The sequence below is a fragment of the Oryctolagus cuniculus genome, chromosome 13 (assembly GCF_964237555.1).
Source record: "Oryctolagus cuniculus chromosome 13, mOryCun1.1, whole genome shotgun sequence".
NCBI lineage: Eukaryota > Metazoa > Chordata > Mammalia > Lagomorpha > Leporidae > Oryctolagus > Oryctolagus cuniculus.
In genome coordinates, this window is record NC_091444.1 from 61,733,873 (window position 1) to 61,758,843 (window position 24,971).

Sequence of the window (24,971 nt, forward strand, 5' to 3'; positions counted from 1 at the left end):
TCACCGAAGAGGCTGCTGCTAAACCCGTCCCACACGCAGCCCACGGTGTCCCACACCCAGCCGTTCCTCAGGCAGGACACGAAGGTAAAGGTGACTCCGAAGACGGACACCAGCAGGTCGCTGAGGCTGATGTTGACCAGGAAGAGATGCGTGGGAGTGCGCAGCCGCTGGAACTTGTAGTAGAGGACCAGCACCAGCAGGTTGCTGCCGACGCCCAGCAGCCCGATGGAGCCGAGCAGCAGCGCCAAGCGCTCGTAGGTGCTCGGACTGAAGAGTGGCGCGGGGCTTAGCGTACCCGCCGGCCCCGGCCCCTCAGCGCCCGCGGCCCCGCCGCCCTCCCAGTAGCCCTGTTCGCCGCTGCGGTTCCCCGAGTACATGGCCCGGGGCCGGCTCGCTCGGCGGGCGGGCGGGCGGAGGCGCTGGAGCGGGCGGCGCGCTCCGCACTGGGTGGGGCTTCAGCCCAGCCGCTCGCTGTGGCTACCGCACTGGAAGCGGCGTCCGCGCCGCGCGCCGGCACCGCCCTCCCCCCGCCCCTTCCGCTCAGCTCAGCCCGTAGCCACGCCCCCAGGCGCGCGCGCGCTCGCCGCTCTCCCGCTCCGCGCGTCCCCTCCGCCCCTGCGCTACCGTGCGTTGGCGCGCGTGGACTGGTGAAGGGGCGAACCCGGAAGACAGGACCGCAGGGAGAAGACACCCTCAGGGGCGCGTCACCTCGTTCCCCTCAGCTCGAAAGCGTCGTGTCCTTTCACCCGTTCAGAGTATTCATGAGCGCCTGGGTCAACCCTGAGCTTGGGAGAGGGTCGGAGGAGGCTCTGCCGCCCTAGGTTTCTTTCTCAGGGGGCTGTACTAACCCACCACTGGTGTGCAAGGCCCACCCCGCCTCACACACTTATGTGGAAACAAAAGAAAACACTACAGTGAAAAGCGTGGGATACAGCACCCGCCAAATGGCCTGACAAACAGGACAACTGAGGAAGAAAACTGGGAGAGTGATTAGAGGGGAAAATGACCCACCTCCCCGACAGCTGCAGGATGCGAACTGTTCAAGAAATTATAAGAGAATGTGTCGCAGTGGCCAGGCGAAGGAAGCCTGGCACCTCTGAAAGTTTCAGGATAAGCAAGGAACTGGCATTAGAGTGGAATGGAGGTTGAGCCCCTGACTGGACACCAAGACCGGCAGATTCCTCCTTTCTGCTCTGGTCTGAGTGGCGGTAGATCTGTCCTGTTCTCATGGCCTGCGGAAGCCCTTCACCGGCAGTGACTACCTGGGCTGTGCGTCAACCTGAATCTAGCAGGTATGAAATCGGTCAAGACCCCCTAAAATGTATACAAAAATGTGGTCCCTTAGAGATGCCACAATGCTACCGGAATTTGGGGTGCCATATAATTTCACCATATGCTTATTAATAAAGCCCCACTATTAATATGCCTGAGAGGGTTCTTGCCTAATATTTAGAGAATTCTAAATACTGGCACAGGTAAACGAGGCAGCATGGTACATTTTAAGCCTTTATTTATTGACAAAGATGTATAGGAGAGTGAGAGCTTTATTGAGAGAGGTAAATCTGGGTTTATACTGAGCACCAGGAACCAGCCACATGGAAAAGCATCTAGGCCAGGAAGCCTGGAGGCGCAGGGCTACAGCAAGCCCCATCCTGGCAAGAGGCCAGGGAAGAAGAGAAGGGCAGGACACACGGTGTCCCAGGCTTTTAACCCACTTCCAAAGGGGAGTGGTTAATTAACTGATTGGCTGGTGGGCACCCAGGTGTGGCCAGGTAGGGGCATGAAATCACACGGGGCATGGCGAAGGTATCAGGTAGGGCATGAGGTCACACGGGCATGGCGAAGGTGTGGTCTTCCAGCTCACAAACCTAATCGATTTTAACCTATATGCCTGCCTACTTCAGGTGTAGGGCAGTAGGTGCTATATTTAGAACACACATTTTCCACTAGGCCTTTGCCCCAGTAGCGATGAAAATATAGTACAAGTCAAATATAGATTGTGAACGTGATCACATTCTGGAAGGGCTACTTTTGTCTTTGTCATTGCATGGTCCATACCAAGGCCTCACAGGAGGATAGCAATCCTGAGTCACACTGCAGGCTGTCCTGGGCACCTGTGACTGGCACAGAGTGGAAGCTAAAGTAGTTGCTCTCCATGAGGGTGTTTATACCTCCCACCTCTGTTCAAAAGATCAATAAAGTGTGACTGGTGTTTTAATGAACCCCCTTTCCACATTCCCAGGGGACAGATGGGCTAGCCAGTCAATTCTTCATCCTGTGCATTGGGCAACAGCTGAAGGGCAACATGCTATGCCTGCAAAATGTTGATTTTCTTTTGAGACTTCTAATATGGACTTGCTACATATGATACTGTCTAGCCTGCCCACTCTTTAATATATATATATATATATCTTTTAGATTTATGCAACCATTTCACAAGTTCTATATGTCTAAGGTCCACTGTATTTTCAGCATAGTGCCTAGACTATAGTAAATTCTGAATAAATATTTTCTGAAGGAATGAATAAGGGACTCACTATATTTCTTTCTAGAGTATTCATTTCATCTTTGGTGCTGAGTCCCTGCCCTCATAACGCTCACATTCTGGTGGTGTTAGCTGGGCAGACAATAATCAAATGAGTACATACAAAGGGTATCAGATGCTGATAAGTTCCACAAAGAAACAGAAGGCAGTAAGGACTGTACTGAGTATTGCAGGCACAGCATACATGTATGGAGAGGACTGCATTTAGCACACCTTGAAGGAACAAGGAAGCCTGCATGTTTGGGGCAGAATGAGAATTAGGAAGTGAGGTCAGAGATGTGCTTGAGTGGGGATTAGCCGGGCCATGCAGGGTCTAGGCCATTTTCATAAAAGGACTTTGGCTTGTCCTCTATCACAGTGAAGCCTATGCAAGGGCAAAAACAGAACTGAAGGAAAAGGAGTAAGAGGCTCTTGGCAAATGTTAAGAATTTTGATCCAGTTATTTTTACAATACTATGAACTGTAAAAGATATTTATTCAATGGCAGAAATAGGCAATGATACCACATACATGATTTCCTTTTTTAATAGTGAAGTATGTTTCAATTCAGTTTCAGAATTTTACAGTGATAGGATAATGGCAAAATACGACAAGTAGAAAAGCCAGTGAAGTACTGGCATGAGGAACACCATGCAGACCAATGGAATAGAGCAGACAGTCATTATATAAGCCCTCACATTTGGTTAATTGATTTTCAACAAGCATGCCAAGACCATTCAGTGCAGATAGGACAGGCTTTCCACAAATGCTGGGAAACTGTATATCCATATAACAAAGCATGAAGTTGGATCCTCAAAATACATGACAGACCTAAATGCAGGAACTAAAAGTATAAGATCATAAATTATATGAGCACAGACAACAAGAGAAAATATATAGACTTGATCAAAATTAAAACATGCTGTGCCTCAAAGAACACTTTCAAAAAAGTGAAAAGATAACCTACAAAATGGGAGGAATATTTGCAAATCTTTTACCTTATAAAGGCCTAGTATCCAGAATATATAAAGAACTCCTACTCAACAACAACAAAAATCTCCATAACCTAATTCAAAAGTGGGCAAAAGATTTGAGCAGACAGTTCCCCAAAGATACGCAAATGGTCAGTAAGCACTTGAGGGACCAGCATTGTGATCCAGCAAGTTAAGATACCTCTTGTGGGGCTGGCATACCATGTCAGGGTCCAGTTCCTGTCCCAGCTCATCTACTTCTGATCTACTTTCCTGCTAATGTGCCTTGGAAGAGAGCAGATGGTGGCTTAATGCTTGGGACCCTGAAACTCATGTGAGACCTGGCTGTGGTTCCTGGCTCCTACTTTAGCCTGGCCCAACCCTGACTATTGCAGCCATTTGAGGAATGAATCCGGAGATGGAAGATTTTTCTACATCTCTCCCCACCTCTCTCTCTCTCTCTCTCTCTCTGCTGTTCTTGCCATTCACAAAAATAAATCTTTATAAAAAAATAAGCACCTGAAAAGAAGTTCAACATCATCAGTCAGCAGGGACAGTGAAAATCAAAACCAAAAGAAATACTGTTTCATACCTACTAGAATGGCCATGAGGAAAACAAATGGCACAAAAAATAAGTGTGGACAAACATGTGAAGAAATTTAAACACTGGGAAACTGCCAATAGGAATGTAAAACGGTACAGCTACTGGGGAAAACAGTTTAATGGTTCTGGAAAATGTTAAACGTAATTAACATATGATCCAGCAATTTCAATCCCAACTACATACCCCAAAGAAGTGAACATAGGAACCTAGACTGTATACCAATGTTCATAGCAGCATTATTCACAATAACTGAAAGGTGGAGATAACTCAAATGCCCATCAACAAGTGAATGGTATATGCACATGATGAACTATTTTTAGCAGCAGCAAGGAATTAAATTCTGGAACATGTTATAGCATGGATGAACTTTGAAAACATTAGCCTAAGTGAAATAAATGACATAAAAACCAAATATTTTATGATTCCACTTATAAGTGATATGTAGAGTAGCCAGCCAAATTTATAGAGATGGGAAGTAGGATGATGGTTACCAGAGGCTGGAGGAAGAGGCAATGAGGAGTTAGTGCTTAATGGGTACAGAGTTTCTGCTAGGATGATGAAAAAGTCCTGGAAATGGATAGTAGTAGTGATAGTTGCACAACATTGTGTATGTCTTAATGCCTCTGAATTGTGCACTTAAAAGTGATTCAAATGGTAAATTTTGTTACAGATGTGTTACCACAATTTAAAAAAAAAAAAAAAAACAAGAAAAGGAAGGAGTGGAGGAGAAAGCATGTGGAAATTGTGTTTGTGCCTCACCCTCTCAGAGTAGAGGGAAACTAATGTGATCACTTAGTGAGCAAGTTAGACTCAGTATAGTACAAGCAAAAAGTAAGTTTGCTTTCTCCCACTACTCATTTCAGATGTCTTTTTTTAAATTTATTTTTTTTTTTTTTTACAGTCTGAGCTAGACAGTGAGAGAGAGACAGAGAGAAAGGTCTTACTTTGCTGTTGGTTCACCCCCAAATGGCTGTTATGGCTGGTGCACTGCACTGATCCGAAGCCAGGAACCAGGTGTTGCCTCCTTGTCTCCCATGCAGGTGCAGGGCCCAAGCACTTGGGTCATCCTCCACTGCCTTCCTGGGCCACAGCAGAGAGCTGGACTGGAAGAGGAGCAACCAGGGCAGAATCTGGCGCCCCAACTGGGACTAGAACCCCAGGTGCTGGCGCCGCAGGCAGAGGATTAGCCAAGTGAGCCAAGGTGCCGGCCTCAGATGTCTTTTTTCTATTTGCTCTTTCCTGTCCTTTGATTAAACATTGACAAGTTCCAAATATTTTCTGATCACTATCAGTTAAGTTTAGAATGTTGTCATATGAAATGTTAAAACCCATGTAAAACTCATTTGTCCACCCTCCAAAATAGGATCTGCTCAGGCCTAGAGAATTTCTGTGGGATGCAAGTGGGGAAGACAAGTTACTTCTCCCATTTCCTTGATCCACTACTTGCTAACACTGCTATTGCTCCTCCAGATTTGCAAGGAAAAATCCTTCCCTGATTGGTAAAGTTGTCCTCTGATGTTTGTGCTTTCTGATTGTATTGAATTTAATTGTTGTTTGTTTCTTTTATGGTGATTTGTGCATTCCTTAGAAAACCTGTGTTCCCTTAAACCTTTCTTGCTTGCCTCCCTAGATAGGGTTAATGACTTCAACTGGCTCTTTGGGGCTCCCTTTTAGACCCTGCTTAGGGCTGCTAACAACAGGGCTAACCTTCTTCCATCGAAGTATTAACCAGGGCTGACCCTACTTACAAGATCAGATGAGATCAGGGGCATTTAGGGGGGTATGGCCATAGACAGAGGAAGTCTTCTCAGCAGTACCCTTCCCAAAATGATGCAGTATGTCTCTTTTACACAGTCCAGTATGTGACCCACTAGAAATTCCTTGCTCCACCAAATTCAGCAAGTGGTCTTCTGTAGACAGCTGGCCAGCCTCATTCTCTCCCCCTCAGTGTCCTTGGGTAGAAAAAGCAGAGAGAAGTCATGGTTCCTCCACTACTCTGAGAACTCTAAGGAAGAACTGATCCAAAGTCTTCCCAAGTGCCTGATGAATTCCTTGCTTTCTCTTAAGCAGTTTGGAGGTGAGAATAGGCCAAACTATGCAGAGCAGGCTTCCAGTTCCTTCTGTGAGTGCTACCCAGCACTGCCCTTTAAGGTAGGGGAATTCTTCAAATCTTTTGTATTGTAGGGCCACTCCCAAAGCAGAAAGAGGGTCATTGTAATAACAAAAGTCTTCAAAAAGTCCACAGAAAAATGCATATTCTGATGCGTATTCTGGAAAAACTACATAGAAATTTCATTTTTTTTTGCAAATGAAGTTTATGATTTAATTCCATTTTTTTCCATAAACTTTTTGAAGTATCCTCATATCCTACATTGGAGCGGAAAATCATTATCATTTCTATGTTTCAAGAAAGTCCTTTGCAAAGCTTAAGGGAATAAATAATGTAGGTGGGTATTATCTGACATTGTTGTTTGGAATAATTGGTAACCCTTAGCCTTCCATGTCCTCCATGTGTCAGTGGGGAGGAAATATCAACCTTTACTCAATCAAGTAATCTTCTTTCTAGGACTAGGACGACATCCTTCCCTGGCCTCTCCACCCTTGGTCCCTGGTGACAAGCAGAAGAGCCCTTCCAGAAAATCCTTCCAAACATAGCTGCACCTTTTCTTGCCTTAGGAATGTAATTCGGTGAATGTAATTGAACTGAAAAGAGAAAAGACAGTCTAACATGCCTTCATATTCCGAATGGCAATTCTCCTTGTGCAAACAACACAAGGTGGGTGAGTTGTAGGGATCAGCTTAATGTGTAAACAGTGTACTTGTCCACACTTCCTCTCCCTGCCACTCTCCCTCAAATACATACATTTGTTTTGAAAGTGAAATCTCATTTGTACTTTGCTATTAAAAATACAGTTTAGGTGACCAAGGAGTTAAGAAAGAGTGGATATTCAGTTACTTAAAGAAACTGGTTAGTGAATTTATGGCTAATTTAAATATATATATGCATATGTGTGTGTGTGTGTGTGTGTGTATAATGGGACCCACCTTGTGGTACAGCTGGTTAAGCCACTGTTTGTTATACTGGCATCACATAACAGATGATCTCATGAACCAGGCTCAAGTCCCAGATGATCCACTATCGGGTACAGCTCCTTGCTATTGTGCCTAGGAAAGCAGCAGAAGATGGCCAAGCACTTGGGTTACTGACATCCATGTGGAACACCTGGATGAAGTTCCTGGTTTCAGCCTGGCCCAGCTCTTGCCATTGTAGCCATTTGGGTAGTGTGGTAGTGTGTGTCTCTCTCTCCCCCCTCATGTCTCCCTCTGTCACTCTTTCAAATAAAAAAAATCACATTTATATCTCATATAGATATATGTATAAATGTATATATCTATATCTATATCTATATCTATACCAACACACACAATAGTGATAGTTTGGTACACTGGGGACAAACAGAACATCTATATTTCCTGAGGGGGGGAAATTAAAAAAATTTTTTTAATGAAGGATCAGGAGTTAGCATAGCTTATTGTCAGCCACAAAAACTAATCAAATAGAACCCAAGACTAGGCAAAAGGACAATAAGATATCTTAAAGATATTGAAGGAAAACATTTTCCAAACTATGATTCTACTCAAATATTGAACAAATACAGAAAAAGATCAGGATATTTTCAGACCTGCAACCATCAAACATTTATTTCCCAGGCACTATTTCTGGGTGTGAGCCACCAAAATGAGGGAATGGACCATGGTAAAGAAGGTCATAGCATATAGTCTTGAAGTGAAGGCAATTCCCAAAATGAAGGCAAAGGGAGATGGTTTCAGTCAAGACTGTATGAATATGATTCAAGACAGACATGTGGATGGATGTTGTTACCACGATGCCTTCTGCTTACGTATCTTTTTATCTTAAAAAATGCCTGAGTGAGGCTGGCCCAGATTTTTAGCAGGACTTTGTCATCCAAGGCCATATATTTTTGAAGCTCTCACTCATCTCTCTGTGCCCTGCCACATGCATCAGCTGAGAATATGCATTTTATTCCAGAGGAATTTTTTATTGACTTATCCTTAGAATTTGAGTTGGCCATATTGGACTCAAAAACAGAAGATTCATGGTAACATATTGGCCAACAGGATTTCTACCTGGTGACCGATAGCTGACTTACTTTTTTTTTTTTTTTTTTTTTGACAGGCAGAGTGGACAGTGAGAGAGAGAGACAGAGAGAAAGGTCTTCCTTTGCTGTTGGTTCACCCTCCAATGGCCGGCGCAGCGCACCGCGCTGATCCAATAGCAGGAGCCAGGTACTTCTCCTGGTCTCCCATGGGGTGCAGGGCCCAAGCACTTGGGCCATCCTCCACTGCACTCCCTGGCCACAGCAGAGAGCTGGCCTGGAAGAGGGGCAACCGGGACAGAATCTGGTGCCCCAACCGGGACTAGAATCCAGTGTGCCGGCACTGCAGGCAGAGGATTAGCCTAGTGAGCCGCGGCGCCGGCTCCGATAGCTAACTTACATGATGAAATAGCTGAGGACCCAACCATGAGCCTTGTGCTATAGTCTAGCCTGCTGACATCCACATAAGGGCTTGCATACTATTCATTGAACCTAAAGCCAGAGTAGCTCAGAGAAACCATGCCACCTATTTTCTTCCTAGAGTCTTTCTCTGACAGCCAGTGTGTTTCCTTGTCACCATTCACAACCATTTATATGTAACAAGTAATTAACAAAAATAAAATATTTGAGAAAAATGATGGAAAAGATGAAAGAAAAATTATTCTTATGAGGTATATTAGAAACATAAGGACAAGTTTATTAAAATTTAAATAATGTGCATGGTTCTACTGAAACTGTGAAATTATCAAAGTATGTGACCTGAGTTTAGAAGGCAATTTTCTGAAATTAATATTTATTAAAGATTTGCTTATTTTTATTTGAAGGGCAGAGTTACAAAGAGGCAGAGGCAAAGAGAGAAAGAGGCAGAGAGAGAAGTCGGTCTTCCATCCACTGGTTCACTCCCCAAATGGCTGCAATGGCCAGAGCTGGGCCAATCTAGAGCCAGGAACCAGAAGTTCTTCCAGGTCTCCCATGTGGGTGCAGGGGCCCAAAGACTTGGACCATCTTACTACTGCTTTCTCAGGCCAGAGCAGAGAGCTAGATCAGAAGTGGAGCAGCTGGGACTCAAACCGGTGCCCATATGGGATGCCAGCACTGCAGGTGGTGGTTTTACCTGCTACACCTCAGTACCAGCCCCCAAATTAATATTTTTAAGACTTTGAGAACACAGGTAATTTCTTTTGTTCTTTAAATTTGCAGCCATTGGGGGCAGTGTTGTGTATTAAACCACAGCTTGCAACACCAACATCCCATATCAAGAGCGTCAGTTCAAATTCCAGCTAATCTGCTTCTGACCCAGCCATCCTGCTAGTGTGCTTCAGAAGGCAGCAGGAGATGGCCCAATTGCCTGGGCCCGTGGCATCCATTTGGGATCCCAGGATGGAGTTCCTTGACTCCTGGCTTCAGCCTGGCGCAGACCTGACTTTTGTGGCCATTTGGGGAGTGAACCAGGGAATAGAGAATCTCTCTCTCCCTCTTTCCAGTAAATAAATCTTTAAAAATTTTTGTGGATGTGTAAGTTTTGCAATTGAGAAAATATAAGTAAAAATGCATCCTACAGCTTTATAAATGGCCATAATAGCTACGAATTACTCCAGAATGCATTTTTAAGATGTTTCCAAAAGATGTTATAATAACATGTGCTTATACCTACACCCCATTCTCTTTTTCTGTCTTTAAATGCTTATTTATTTATGTCTACTTGAAAGGCAGGACAAAAAAGAGAGAGAAAGGGATGGTGAGAGACCTGGTTCACTCCTCAAATGCCCTCAACAAGCAGGGCTGGGTCAAGCCAAAGCCAGGAGCCAGGAACTCTATCTGGGTCTCCTTGTGGGTGGCAGGGACCCAAGCACTTGAGACATTGCCTGTGACAACCCAGGATGCATTTTCAGGAAGTTGAATTGGAAGCAGCAAAGCCAGGACTCTAACTGGCACTCCAAAATGGGATATAGGCATCCTAAGCAGAGGCTTAACCAGTGCAACTCAATGCCTACCTCCTCTTACCCTTTCTTTACCTCACCATTCCACCAATAGCTTTCCTCAAGGTATCTATAATCATTCCAATTATTAATTTTCAAGTCCTCACTTATGTAGACTATCAGCAGCAGTATTTGGCATAGTTGACTGCTCCTTCTGCTACTTTAATGCTAATCTGTAAACTTTTCAGAATGTAGCTCCAAAATACAATATCTCGTTAATACCAATTTTATAATATGAATGCTTGTATCCCCCTACGGATTCATATTTTGAAACCTAACTCCCGAGATGATGGTATTAAGTGATGGAACCTTTGGAAAGTAATTAGGTCATAAGGGTTCCACCTCATGAATGGGATTAGTGTCCTTACAGTAGAAGCTTAGAAGCTTGAGGGATACTCTTTTTTTTTTAAGATTTATTTACTTATTTGAAAGGCAGAGTTACAGAGAGGCAGAAGCAGAGAGAGAGAGAGAGAGATAGAGAGAGAGAGAGAAAGGTCTTTCAGATATCTGCTGGTTCACTCCCCAGATGGCCGCAATGGCCAGAGCTGCACTGATCCAAATCCAGGAGCCATGAACTTCTTCTGAGTCTCCCACCCTGTGCAGGGACCCAAGCACTTGGGCCACCTTCTACTGCTTTCCCAGGTCATAGCAGAGAGCCGGATTGGAAGTGGAGTAGCCAGGATATGAACTGATACCCATGTGGGATGCCAGCACTGCAGGTGGCGGCTTTACCTGATACACCACAGTGCCAGTCTCTGGGGGATACTCTTTACCCCTCCCCCAATGTGAGGACACTTGAAGATACCATCTCCGAGGAATGAGCCCTCACCAGATGCTGAATCTGCTACAGCCTTGATGTTGGACTTCTCAGCCTCCAGAACTAGAGAAGGTATTTTGTTCACTGCTTTATCCTTAGTGCCTAAAACAACTCCTAGCATGAAGTTGGTGTTCAATAAAGATTTGTAGAATGGGTGGGTGAACAAAAGAATGCATGCATTAGAATTGGGAACGGTGGTCTTTCAGATGTCCACATCGCTTTGGGTTTCTGCCCAGGTGTTTTCCTATTGATGTGAAGGAATTCACCTTTCCTGAGCCCCCCACAACATACACAGTTTTATGTTCTTTCTTCAGAATGTTTGCAACCTTTGGATGTATTAGTTGCTTTTTCATTTGTTTGTCTTCTCCATTAAGATTATAAGTTCAGATATCAATGCACAGTACTTTGTAATGATTCAAAGGAAAAAGAGAAGGAAAATGGGGTTAGGAGATTTTCTTTCTATAAAATGTTAAATGGGGAGTTGCTTTCTAACTCCATAGCTTGCCAGAGGTAGGTGTAAAGGAGACAGTAGTGGGAGAGGAAGTGCCTACTTGCCATCTATTTCACCTCCCCATGCCAGGCCTTACAGGATGTTTTAAAAGACGGACTACCATGGAGTAGAAATTTTATCTGGGCTCGCATTGTGGCACAATGGGTTAAGCCACTGCTTGTGATACCAGCAACCCATATGAGTAGCTGGTTTGGATCCTGGCTGTTCCACTTCCAAACCAATTCTCTGCTAGTGTGCCAGGCAAGGCAGTGGAAGATGGCCCAAGTGCTTGAGACCCTGCCACCCACATAGGAGACCTAGATGGAATGCCTGGCTCCTGGCTTTGACCTTGTCCATCCCCCATCATTGTGGTCATTTGGGGAATGAACCAGCACAAGGAAGATCTCTCTCACTCCTTCTCTCTAACTCTGCCTTTCAAAAAAAAAAAAAAAGAACCCTTTTTTTTTTTTATTGAAAAAAGAAACTTTATCCACCTAACCTAAACCACAAAAAGTTAACTTACTGTTGATAAAGCCCATCAGAAGTTGAAGATTAGAAAATGTGAGTCAACAGCAATTGGACTAAATGGGACCAGAGATTGCAATTAGAGAGATACAGAAAGACTTCTTGTTCAGCCAACACCTTCAATTGCAAAACTTTCCCTACAACCAGGAACTACTCCTTCTTTATCCTTTGCTCTATTATTTTAACTGAAGGACAATGCATAAAGAGCATTTGTACTCTCTATTACCTTTAAAAATGTCTTCATTTATGCTTGAAATGTCAGGTGCTAAAAAACATGTTTTTTTTTTAAAGATTTATTTCTTTGAAAGTCAGAGTTACATAGAGAGAGGAGAGAGAGAGAGAGAGAGAGAGAGGTCTTCCATCCAATGGTTCACTCCCCAATTGCCCACAACAGCCAGAGCTGTGCTAATCCAAAGCCGGGGTAAGGACCTTCTTCCAGGTCTCCAATGTGGGTGCAGGAGCCCAAGGACTTGGGCCATCTTCTACTGCTTTCCCAGGCCATAGCAGAGAGCTTAATTGGAAGTGGAGCAGCCAGGTCTTGAACTGGCGCCCATGTGCCAGTGCTTCAGGCCAGGGCTTTAACCTGATGCGCCACAGCGCCAACCCCAAACATGTTCATTTTTGGAAGTTAGTTTGCACATCCAGTACAGCTATCAGAATGGGTGTGAGCTCTACTCTGTAGAATCTTGAGGGGCAAAAATGCTTGAGGTGGCCAGCACAGAGGCTCATTAGGCTAATCCTACACCTGCGGTGCCGGCACCCCAGGTTCTAGTACTGGTTGGGTTGCCGGATTCTGTCCTGGTTGCTCCTCTTCCAGTCCAGCTCTCTGCTGTGGCCCAGGAGTGCAGTGGAGGATGGCCCAAGTGCTTGGGCCCTGCACCCCATGGGAGACTGGGAGAAGCACCTGGCTCCTGGCTTCGGATCAGCGCGGTGCACCGGCCACAGTGCGCCGGCCGCAGTGGCCATTGTGGGGGTGAACCAATGGGAAAAAAAGGAAGACCTTTCTCTCTCTCTCTCTCTCTTACTGTCCACTCTGCTTGTCAAAAAAAAAAAAAAAAAAAAAAAAAAAAAAAAAAAAAAAAGCTTGAGGTGAGAAAAGATATGGGAGGGAGAAAGTAGTGCTCAGTTTCCCATCTTGGTCTTTATTCACCCCTCACCCTTGTTGAGAAATGCACACATAAGCAATTTGTGGGGAAACCTCAGTCTCCTTCTTGTGAACAAAAGTCAGCTGTTACAGAGCCATTATGATGCAACGAGGACCACTAGGATTCTTCCTGCTGTGTCTCTTTATGACATGTGTTAGAATCAAGTCCCTTTTAACATTCTAGTGGCCAAAACTAAGACAGCCTGGAGGCAATGTAACAACTGGAAGGTTTTCCATGTTGGCAAATTTGCAGTGCTTTGTGCAGAAATAAGATTCCTTTTATTCAATGGATATAAGGGAAGAAAAGTATTACAGTGCTACACCTCAGAGTAGCAATTTCAAAACAGCCTTGAATGAATTTGAAAAATTGATTGAGCAGACAGCAATCCAGAAAAAAGAAGAAAGAGCAGGCTTATTTATTCAAAAAGAAGGTAAGTTTAGTGAAGTCCAGCTGGGTTTGAAGATTAGAACTCGGGAACATTTTAAATCATCAGAGAACAGCAATATAGCTTAGCAGCAAAGAAGCTGCATAGCGGGTCTTCAGAACTCCTCAATTTCTGTCTCTTAAATAGTCAAATAGACTGAAGAAGTTTTATTCACTTCTCTAAACTACAGCTGCCTCCATTGTACAATTGGAGGATTGCATTAAATGACATCTCAGAGTTCTGTGAACTCTACCATTTGGTTCCAGTTAATTTGGCCTCTCAATGGAGTATAGTTGGCATTGGCAAGCCATGTGTACCATCTGCCACTTCTTTACCTAAGGGTATCATGAGATTGTACAGTCTTTCCTAAGTAGCACAAAGTGACCTGCTTCACCATGACTCCATTGTCTGGGCCACTCCTCATGTCTCTAAGCAGGAATGACTGGAATGTGCCAAGGTAAGGGGAATGGTGTGGATGGTGGTCTACCAAGAATAAGAGCAACAGAGAATCTGATGTAGAGCTTAAAGTATGGCACCATGGCCAGGATTCAAGGGGAGTTTTGCAGTGAGTGGCTTTTGAGAATAACAGATGAACAGCAGAGTAAAAGACTAACAGAAGTCTTTCTGTTTCAATAAAAGGAGCAGTACCCACATAACTGCTAACGGGATGCTATGGCCAGTTTATTGATGTGCGTGGTATTATTTGAATAGTCTAATAATTTCTAAGGCATTTTTATAAATATAAGTCAATTTACATGATAGTTTGAATAGACAAAAATTTGTATTGCTATTGTGTCCATTTTATTTGTGAAAAGATAGGAGGGGGCAGGTGCTGTGGCACAGTAGGTTAATCGTCCGCTTGTGGCACTGGCATCCCATATGGACACCAGTTCTAGTCCCAGCTGCTCCTCCTCTGATCCAGCTCTCTGCTGTGGCCTGGGAAAGCAATAGAAGATGGCCCAAGTGCTTGGGCCCCTGCACCCATGAGGGAGACCTGGAAGAAGCTCCTAGCTCCTAGCTCCTGGCTTCGAATAGGCTAAACTCCAGCCATTGTGGCCATTTCGGGAGTGAACCAGTGGATGGAAGACCTTTCTCTCTGTCCCTTCCTCTCACTGCCTGTAAGTCTACCTCTCAAATAAATAAAATAAAATCATTTAAAAAAGGAAAGAAAAGATAGGAGATACAGTCATCTGCTTGAGTCACTCAACTTTGAAGTGTTAGAGCTAAGACTTAGACCTTTGAGATATACGCTCTTAGGTGAGTTTCAGCTTGGCTGGGCTACTCAACAAAAATTTCACTGTCAATTTGTTTTTACCTCTCTGAGCTAATCTTTCTACTTCACAAGAGAAAGCAAGACCAAGACACAGAATTTTCTCAAACTGTCCCTCCTCCACCTCTAATTCCCCATCATCAGGAACACCTGTCTTTGTTTTCTTCTCTCACCCTTCCAATGCTACACTATCACTTTGCTGCAATCTCCTTTTATGCTGCCTTTGTCTTCTTAATCTAAAACTACACTCAAATGTTCTGATCTTGACTTTCTCTTCCATTCAAGTCATCACCATGTCTCTCCTTTGCTTTTGCACTGAATTTCTCCGCATAGCATCACCACCTAATTGTCAATGTACTTGAGTCTGGTTTCCCTAATCTCTTTGCTGAGAATGCTTTTACCCAGGTATTTGGTAACTTAATATGGTTGCCAAATTCAATTAATTGTTTTCACTTTTCCATCTCACTTTGGCCATTGTTACTGCATTAGCACTGTTAGCTGCTTCTGATTTGAAAACAACAAACAAACAAACAAAACAAAACAAAACAACCTCTTCTTCCTGCATCTGCTCTCATATTTTTCCCTGTTTTCGTTCTTTCTTTATTTGTCACTTTTTCTCTTTGAGCTTTGTCCCTTGTGTCCTTTCTCAGTTTATGAACACCATCTACCTTGTTTCCAACACCAGTTATGTTATGTTATTGTGTCTTCCTCTGTTATACTACAACCTTTTCACATAGCACTCTTCTGGCCAAGAGTTTTTTCTCTCTCTATACTTCTGTTGAAAGACTTCATTTGCTATATTTCTGGCATACTAGCTCACCTCTAAAACCCATATATGCTAACTTGGTACTCAGCGCCATTCAAAATCATCTTAGCCTGAATCTTCTGTCATAATATGCACTTTTCAGTATTAGCAAAATGATTTTACATACATCATTCACCTAACATGGAGTTCATTTCTTCCAGTGTGTGTATACTCCTGTAAATATCTGTTCTCTTGCTCATCATACAAGACTCAAACCAAATGTAAACTCTTTGTAAAATATTCCAAATTTCCCTTAAGCAAACTCATACTCAGCACTGCCCATGTACTTTATTACCATCTTAAGGAGTTACTTGCTGCATTTTACCTGCTGAAATTGACATATAATTGGACATGATCATTCCTGCCCCTTCTCCCAGACCATTCATCTGTGAGTGCTTGAAACACTAGGGCCTTGCAATTCTATGTCCCACCGTGTCTCACTATTTACACTCTATCTCTAGGATTCTTACATCACTTACCATCCAACTGGGGACACTTTCATGTATCACTTATCACCCAAAAGAGGTTGTTAAATTGGGAAATGGGCATAAATGAGACTTTCTGATGGCATCCCAGCATGTATGGTTGCCCTAGGTATCACCCTTGCCCAAACCTCTAATGCAATAGTTCCTCTCAGCAGCAGTGTGCTTTAGCGGAAAAAAAAAAAAAAAAAAAAAAAAAAAGTCAGATTGTGTCATTTCCTTTCATAAAAGCTTCCAGTGAAAGCTTTCCATCACCTTTACAGTAAAATCCCAACTTCTGACTCCATTTCAGCCCTCATTCATCTCTGGTCTCACTTTACAGCAATTTCCCAGTCTCAGCTATATTCCATCCTCACTGACCTTCCCAGAACACATTCACCTCTTTCCAGAGGTCTGTGTTTGCCAGCCTCTGCCCAAATGCTCTGATGGGATTTCTACATGGTTCCTTTTTGCTATCATTTGTCAGTTTAATTTTTATACCCACTTCCTTAGAGATGTGTCCCAGAAGTCCACTGCCATCCATCTTATAGCTCTTCATTGGTTTCCTTCCTTTCACTTATCTCATTCTATAATGACTTATGTATTTTTACTTTGTTACTGACGTATAACATACATACAGAAAAGCTGTAAAGTGACCTAATATTAAATATGTAGCTTCATAAATTTGAATATTGGTGAGCACAGTTGTAGCCATGAATGAGATAGGGAACATTTTTAGAATCCCAGAAAGTTGCCACACGTTCTTTTGTCCAATATTCCTTTTTTGCTTTATACTTAGATAACTAGCAATTTAATGTCAGTGTTTATTAATCCACTTTAAATGTCACAATCTGTAAGTAATTTGTTTGCTCTCTTGTTAATTTTCTGATTTTCCCCATTAGAATATAAACTTCCTGAGGGCAACTATCTTATTATCTAGTTTTCCAAGTCCAAGGTCTAGCTCGGTTCTGACACATAGCACATGCTCAGTAAATTTTTGTTAATTAAAGAATCTAATCTTATCTATGCAATTTGAGTGATCCCTTTTTATTCTTTTTTTAAAGATTTATTTATTTGAAAGTCAGAATTACACAGAGATAGAAGGAGAGGCAGAGAGAGAGGTCTTACATCCGCTGATTCACTCCCCAAATGGCCGCAATGGCCGGAGCTGCACCAATCCGAAGCCAGGAGCCAGCAACTTCTTCCGAGTCTCTCACGTGGGTGCAGGGGCCCAAGGACTCGAGCCATCTTCTACTGTTTTCCCAGGCTATAGCAGAGAGCTGGATTGGAAGTGAAGCAGATGGGACTTGAACTTGTGCCCATATGGGATGCCGGCACTGCAGGTGGTGGCTTTACCTACTACTCCACAGTTCTGCCCCCACCCCGTTTATTCTCAGTTTCAATAATTTTTCTCCAGGGAATGATCAAACTCAGCAAAATAAAAATTCAAGGATTGGAGCCGGCGCCGTGGCTCAATAGGCTAATCCTCCACCTTGCGGCGCCGGCACACCGGGTTCTAGTCCCGGTCGGGGCGCCGGATTCTGTCCCGGTTGCCCCTCTTCCAGGCCAGCTCTCTGCTATGGCCAGGGAGTGCAGTGGAGGATGGCCCAGGTGCTTGGGCCCTGCACCCCATGGGAGACCAGGAAAAGCACCTGGCTCCTGGCTCCTGCCAGGATCAGCGCGGTGCGCCGGCTGCAGCGGCGGCCATTGGAGGGTGAACCAACGGCAAAGGAAGACCTTTCTCTCTCTGTCTCTCTCTCTCACTGTCCACTCTGCCTATCAAAAAAAAAAAAAAAAAAAAAAAAAAAAAAAATTCAAGGATTGAATACTCATGTTTACTAGTGTTAAAAAATCAATAAGAACCAACCATAAACTGCTCTTTGCACACTTTTATCTTCTACTTAAGATGTATTCTACCAAACTCTTAGTGAGACTTTTACAATAGGAAAGAAGTAAATTAACTCTTTGCATTCTTGAGTAAAACTACTCAATGCACTAAAACAAAAGCTTTAGAAAAAGCATGAAACACCAAAATAGAAGATTTTCCTCTGATTTAGTAATATTTTAGCCAAAAGTCTAGTTATATTTCCAAAGACAGGATCTTTGAAATTCAGAGAAATCTTGTTGCAAAAAATAAAGAAATAGAATGCTATGAAATTGAAAAAACAGCTGAGGTACAGGCATTGTGGTGTAGCAGGTTAAGTTTGTGATGCCGGCATCCCTTATGGATGCTGGTTCATATCCCAGCAGTTCCACTTCAGATCCAGCTTCTTGATAATGCACCTGGGAAAACAGCAGACAATGGTTCAAGTGCTTGGGCCTCTGCCACCCTTGTGGGAGATCCAGATGCAGTCTCCTGGTTTCAGTCTAGTCCAGCTCTGGTGCTGTGGCCATTTGGGGAGTGAACCAGCAGATGGAAGTTCTCGCTTTGTCTCTCCTTTCTCTTGTAACTCTGCCTTTCAAATAAATGAATTAAACTTAATAAAAAGCAGCTGAAATACAAAATATAGTCCTTGTAATTTGATGAGCATGTACTTGTGCTTTTTCCAATGCAGCTGCAATTGATTATGACAAGTTTTATGCATCAGTTCAGGAAATCTTTGGTCCAGAAGTGAAGAATCAAGATGTGAAGTGCTTTTACAGGAAACTCTGCAAAAACCCTGATGCACCTATAGACTGGTGTGAGGTAGTCATTTCCATATTTATAAGATATCCAAGTATTATTTTTCTTTGTTCAGCATAAATTATCAAATCATATTATTTCCAGAAGGTTTAAATCCAAAATTTGTAACGTGACACACTGTAATGCTACACCCCTTAAGATGTGGTCACTGTCCAGGTAGCTGTTTAACTGCACTATTATTAAGCAACTTTTACACACTTTTAGTTAAGCTGCCTACTGGCAGCACCATAAGTGTCCTTAACAACAACCAAATTTTTAATGGCCTTCATTATTATCTAAATGAGATACTTCTTTTCAAAAGTATCAATGTATACAAATTCTTAATATAAAGACTGGGATTGGTCACCTGTTTCAGTCCATGAGTTGTTGTCTGATTGGTATAATGTTGACTATTAAAAAATTGAAGGATTTAAAATTTATCTGGCTCTTCTTCAAAGCTCAATAGATATAATATGTAAAAAAGAAAGATTTAGATAACTTGACTTTCACATTTAACAGGCTGTTAAATATGTACCAATGGTGTTTTGAACCCAAGATGCAGGAAAAGACAACTCTCTCAAACTCTTATGGGGTCATCACAAAAATTTACATGTACTAATCTGAAAAGAACATTTCCATAAATTCCAGTACATTAAATTGGAAACCCATAATAAAAGACAGCCCAAATCTCTAAAACCAACCCAGAAAAATTATTTTGGGAAAATACTGTAAACAAAAAAGGATATACTATGAAAATTTGTAAGATATCTCACTTTCTATACTGATTATGTGTAAAAATTACATTTTGGTTATACTGGATTAAATCAAATGTATTATCAAAATTAATTTCACTTATTTCTTTTTACATTTTTAATTTGTGGCTACTAAAAATATTTGAAGTTGCATATATGGTTAACATTGTATTTCTTTTGGACATCACAGAACCTGTCAAAATAGACAGAGGAGGAATTCCTCCTGATCGGTGAAGACATTCTTTGCTGGTAAACACATCTGCTAGGAGTCTGACTTTGAGGTAGTGGTTTTGTAGGATTGCCTTATCCTACAAAATTAATTGAACTAGCCATGAAGTACTCCAAATTATTTTTTGAAGAAAAAGAATAGCTAAGTCATCTGTGCCATAGCCTGATTTGTCTCTGATTTCCAAAGACAGCAAAGAGTTAGACATGAAGCATTGTCCTCCAAGATCACAAGCATATGAGAACAAAGGTTAAGATTCACACATTTAAATGTCAGATCAATGAAATAGATCAAGTTAGGCAGTGCATTTGGAAATGCCTATTGGAATAAAGTGATATCAAAATTTTTATTACCATCAGCTAGTTTTACAAAACAGGTCAAATGTGCAGGCCCTCCTCTTAAATTTGAGCAAAACCACAAATAGAGGCTAATATACCATGATTCTAAATATTTAAAAAATTTAAATCCAGCTTACTACTAAGTAAATATATCTATCCTCCAATCTTTAAAATATACCATAAGAATGTCCTGGACATCTAGATCATAATTTAAAATTTCCTCTTATATTCCTTATAGTTTTACAGTGAAACATTAAGACAAGGATAGAGATGTTCCTGGCTCTCCTCCTTTCTTTGCCATTAGTAGCTCCATCCCACATCATGAGGAGCCAGGCATGTACCCTATGAACACCCCAGCCTTCCACATTCTCACGCTCACCAATGCTTTTCCTTGTCTATTTCTCAGACCTAGTGGTGCAGTGATGTGCACTCTACCTTCATGGGTTTAGTCTCATAGGCTCTGGGAGTAGGAAATGAGTACTTTGGGCAGGGAATTCTGAGATCCCAGGAATGTAGGGCATAATTTAAAAGCATTGGCATGAACTGAAAGACAATGGTCCCTTAGAAAGAACTATACTGAGATGCTCCAAAGTTGGGCAGTCCAGACAGCAGCCACTAGCCACCTGTGCTATTCACATTTAATTTAACTTAAAAATTCAGCTCCTCAATTGCATTAGTTACATCTCAAGTGCTCAGCATCCACATGTCACTGGTGGCTATCATACTGAGGAAGACACATTGTGGGGTATTTCTAACATCACAGAAAGTTCAACTGGACAGTGCTGCTCAATAGGCCTGGGTCCCAGGAGCAGTGGTCTAAAAGCAATACTGCAAATGGAAGGGAGGCTGATTTGTTTTTATAACCTACTGGTTCAATCAAGCAGGAAACGAATACGTATATGTTTCTTAAGAAAAACTCTTGGCCATCCAAAGATTGAGAGTGTGGAGGAATCACGTGAACAGTGAAGCAGTTGGTGACCTTATCTCAACACAGACAGACAGACAGACAGACAGAAAGCCTATGTTTCCCCTCTAAATCATGGAAGTGTACAGTGTAGTTCACTTTTCCCCAGGATCTTGGCTCTATGACATTGTATAAACAGCTTGCACAGTCTGCTACATATCTGTAGCTTGAATTCTATGTCACTAACCTTTGAGTAGATGTGATTTTAAGATACGCACATCTTCACTGTTCCCTATTTTTCAAGTGAATATTTCTCACACAATAAATGGTTTATGTTCTTGAATTTCAAATGCAATAATTTTGGGCCACTAAATGTATGAAAATATGTGTAAAACAAACATTTCACATCAACATGAAAAATTATGCACATCTGGAAATTAGAGAAGTATGTTCATACTACACTATACTTAATTTCAGAAAACCAGTGCTCTAAAATGCCAACACGAGACACAGCACTTTGTTGTAAATCCATTTACATGGAGTTACATAGTAACAGAGAATTTGGCCTCTGAATGTGATGAAAGTCATATTGGTCATATAGCTGAAAACATTGAACCTCATTCTCTCCAACAGCTGCTCCTCTCTTTCTCCTTTTTTTTCCTTTCCAGTTAGAATCTCACAACCTTATTACATTTGTAAAATGTCTTCCATTTTTTCAAGCACCTCCCTTTCAGGTTCTCATTTAATCTTCACAATGGCCCCAAAGTATTGATGAGAGAGAATAACAACAATAATCATAAAGATGAAGAAAAGGAAGCACATAGGGGTTAAATGACTTATGTAAAGCCTCTCAGAAAGTCGGTTTTGCTATTGCTGGTGAGGTTTTAGTCTCTATGTAGTAATTTCATTTGACATTATCCTGTCACATAGCTTGGGTTCCTATCAGTCATAAGAGAGTTTAATAGAAAGTCCTGTGACCAGCCTCTGGTCACAGTGTGTATGTGAAGAATCACCTGAGGTGCTGAGGCTGTGGTGTAGTGGGTAAAGCCACATCTTCAGTGCTGGCATCCCATATGGGCAGTGGTTCAAGTCCTGGCTGCTCCACTTCTGATCCAGCTCTCTGCTATGGTCTGGGAAAGCAGTAGAAGATGGTCCAAGACCTTGGGCCCCTACACCCTTGTGGGAGACCTGGAAGAAGCGCCTGGCTCCTGGCTTCAGATTGGCGCAGCTCCAGCCATTGTAGCCAATTAGGGAGTGAACCAGCAGATAGAAGACCTCTCTCTCTCTCTGCCTCTCCTTCTCTCTCTCTGTAACTCTTTCAAGTAAATAAATAAATCTTAAAAAAAAAAGAGTCACTTGAGGTGTGAGAAAATGACACAGAACAGTATTCTTTTATTGCACTTGTCATTTTCCTTACTATCTGTGCCAATGCCTCTAACAGGCATTCTGTTTCAAGGCATGGGAGCTAACCTTTATGAACTTCAGATTGGTCTTCTGTAAAATCCAAATGCTGAAAGATTAACTTCATTTCAGGACAGATCACCTGTTTGGCTTTGTTTTTATTTTTTTAATCAACTGACTTTAATCTTATCAGGTAATAAGAACTGGGTTTACTTTTTTTAATTCAGGCACAGATGTTCACATTGGATTCCAAATATAAATCTGATATAGGAATACCACACATGATTATACTTCCTTTTCTTAGATTTTAGATGCGAATGCAATTGAACTTGGAGAGCTTGAGATTCATAGAATAATGGAATCTTAGAACTCAAGGAAAACATCACCTAGAATTGCTCTTTTCACTTACAATGAGAAATATTAGATGTAAAGAAATGTGATTGCCTTATGTTTGAATAAATATGTTAAAGCTAATCAGTGGAAGAGTGTGGTGCAGCTACAATCTATTTTTCCTACAATTCCTTGTTAGTGGTGTTGGGCAATTCATAAACACAGTAGCATAGTACAAATTAATTCAAAGAAGAACAATGTAACACCATATGAGATGCCTATAATTATGTTCCTTCCACAAAGTGAATGTAAAGTGAATTATTATAAATCTAAAATTACATTTGCTAACTCCAAAAATAGGAAAAGAATGTCCCAGGGTGGCTTAAAAAGTAAGTTGCATGCAGGTTTTTATTTTCCTCTGTCTGCTTTTCATTTTCTCCATATGTTCCATAATGAACATGTGTTCCTTATGTAATCAAAAAAAAAAAAAAAAAAAGGAGAAGATGAGTCACTTGAAGTATGGAGCAAGCCCTGTAAATAGCATAATTAAAATTAATACTTTAATAGTCATAGTATGTCTAATAATCATAAAATACTCAAATTGTATCATAAGTATAATTGTTTTACTGAAATTTAAAATGTTGAGAGAGAAATTTGAGATCCTTGAGGCAAATGTCCATTATAGGAGGACAAATTTTCTGCTCTTCAACCTCAATATTTGCTTGAAATATTTATTTTTAAAATGTAGGGGTGGATATTGTGGCACAGGGGCTAAGCTGCCATATGCAATGCCCACATTTTCATGTAGGAGTGACTAGTTCTAGTCTCAGCTACTTCACCCTTCTGATCCAGATTCCTGCTACTGTGCTTGGGAGGCAGCAGATAATGGCCCAAATAGTTAGGTTCCTACCTCCCACATGAGAGACCTGGATGGAGTTCTTGGCTCCTGGTTTTGACTTCACCTAGCCTTGGCTGTTGCAGGCATTTGAGGAGTGATCCAGCAGATGGAAGATTCTGTCTCTCTCTCTCTCTCTCTCTCTGTGCCATCCAAATAAATAAGCACATTTTCAAAATGTAAACTTTTAATCGTATCTTCTGTAGTAGTTTATCTGTATAATATAATAAGCTTTTCCTCAAGAAATGTTAGTAATTTGATATTTTTAGTATCCTTTGAAAGCTATTGTTGGCAAGCATTTCAATATTGTGCCATTTCAAATGAAAGTAGCAAAAACATATCCTTAAGAACAGGTGTCCTGCACAATAGCACATATCTCCTACATATGTTTGATTATAAAATATATGAATGATTAAGTGCATGACTGATGTGTTGCCTACACAGGCAACAACAGTGCTTAGTGGGCAATTTTAAACTGGCAAGGATGCCTCCTGAGTTCCATCTCTGGAAAAAGTGGGAAATACAATTACTCAAATGTTGATATGATTGAGCTCCTTCCTGGTACTCGGTATAATCAAAGTATTTCCTCATCTTCCTAACTACAAAGTACTCTAATCTTTTACTTCTCTAGTTAATTCTTAGAAAAAGGCATAAGATGGGGTTATTACTGATTATCCCTATTTTTCCAGATATGGAAAAATCAGGCACAGAGAAACTAAGGGAGTTTCCTGTGGTCATGTGACTAGTAGACAGTAGAACCAGGATTTAGACTCCTGCCCAAGTCCTAAAGCATCTAGTTATGCCTCCCAAAGGGCATTGCCTCTTGACTTCTCACAGCTGTTTTCAGATTTTTAACATAAACATTGTCATGATCTCCAAAAAAATTACATAAATGTTACAAATCTGGTTAATCTACTATACACTTCTCTTTGAGGCTAAGTGTCACAGACATATGGCACATTATTTCAAATTAGATGACAGCACATGTTCTCTGGAGTTCTTTAAGTCATTAGCATAGAAATGAAGAACCATGATTCCCACTGTCATTTCACATTAATATCTGAAAATTATTATTTTACTCTATTTCAGGATAAATTTGCAGCTAGCATTATCAACTTTTTGTTATATTCTGTGTAATTTAAGTTGTACTGAGTAGCGTTTATAAAATGAGGATGTGATAAGAATTCTTTTTAAAAATTATTTGATAGACATAGAGACACACAGAGAGAGACAGAGGCAGCTCATTTGCTGGTTCACTCCCCAAATGCCTGCAACTTCCAAGGCTGAGCTGGGGCTGGAGCCAGGAGCCATAAATTCAATTCAGGTCTCC

The 24,971-nt window shown here is 41.7% G+C and overlaps 2 protein-coding genes across 18 annotated transcripts in view; one reads left to right on the top strand and one right to left on the bottom strand.

Moving 5' to 3' along the window:
* The window catches only part of LOC103350913 (opsin-3), a 59,576-nt gene extending 59,044 nt beyond the window's left edge, over positions 1-532 (bottom strand). Inside the window, exon 1 of the mRNA XM_017347709.3 lies at positions 5-532. Coding sequence (XP_017203198.3) covers positions 5-377 — 373 coding nt within the window. The 5' untranslated portion in view covers positions 378-532. The remainder of the gene's footprint in view (positions 1-4) is intronic.
* A 43-nt stretch (positions 533-575) lies between these two features.
* Positions 576-24,971, top strand: part of LOC100345702 (WD repeat-containing protein 64) — a 172,250-nt gene continuing 147,854 nt past the window's right edge. For 3 of the 17 annotated variants that reach the window (XM_070055582.1, XM_070055583.1, XM_051820756.2), the window contains exons 1-2: positions 576-1,292; positions 18,689-18,819. Coding sequence is in view for 12 of the 17 variants with exons in the window: in XM_008268195.4 (XP_008266417.3) it covers positions 13,459-13,603; positions 18,689-18,819 (276 nt within the window). In the remaining 5 variants the exon portion in view is untranslated. The other 14 variants (XM_008268195.4, XM_051820747.2, XM_017347708.3 and 11 more) reach the window with 12 other exon arrangements.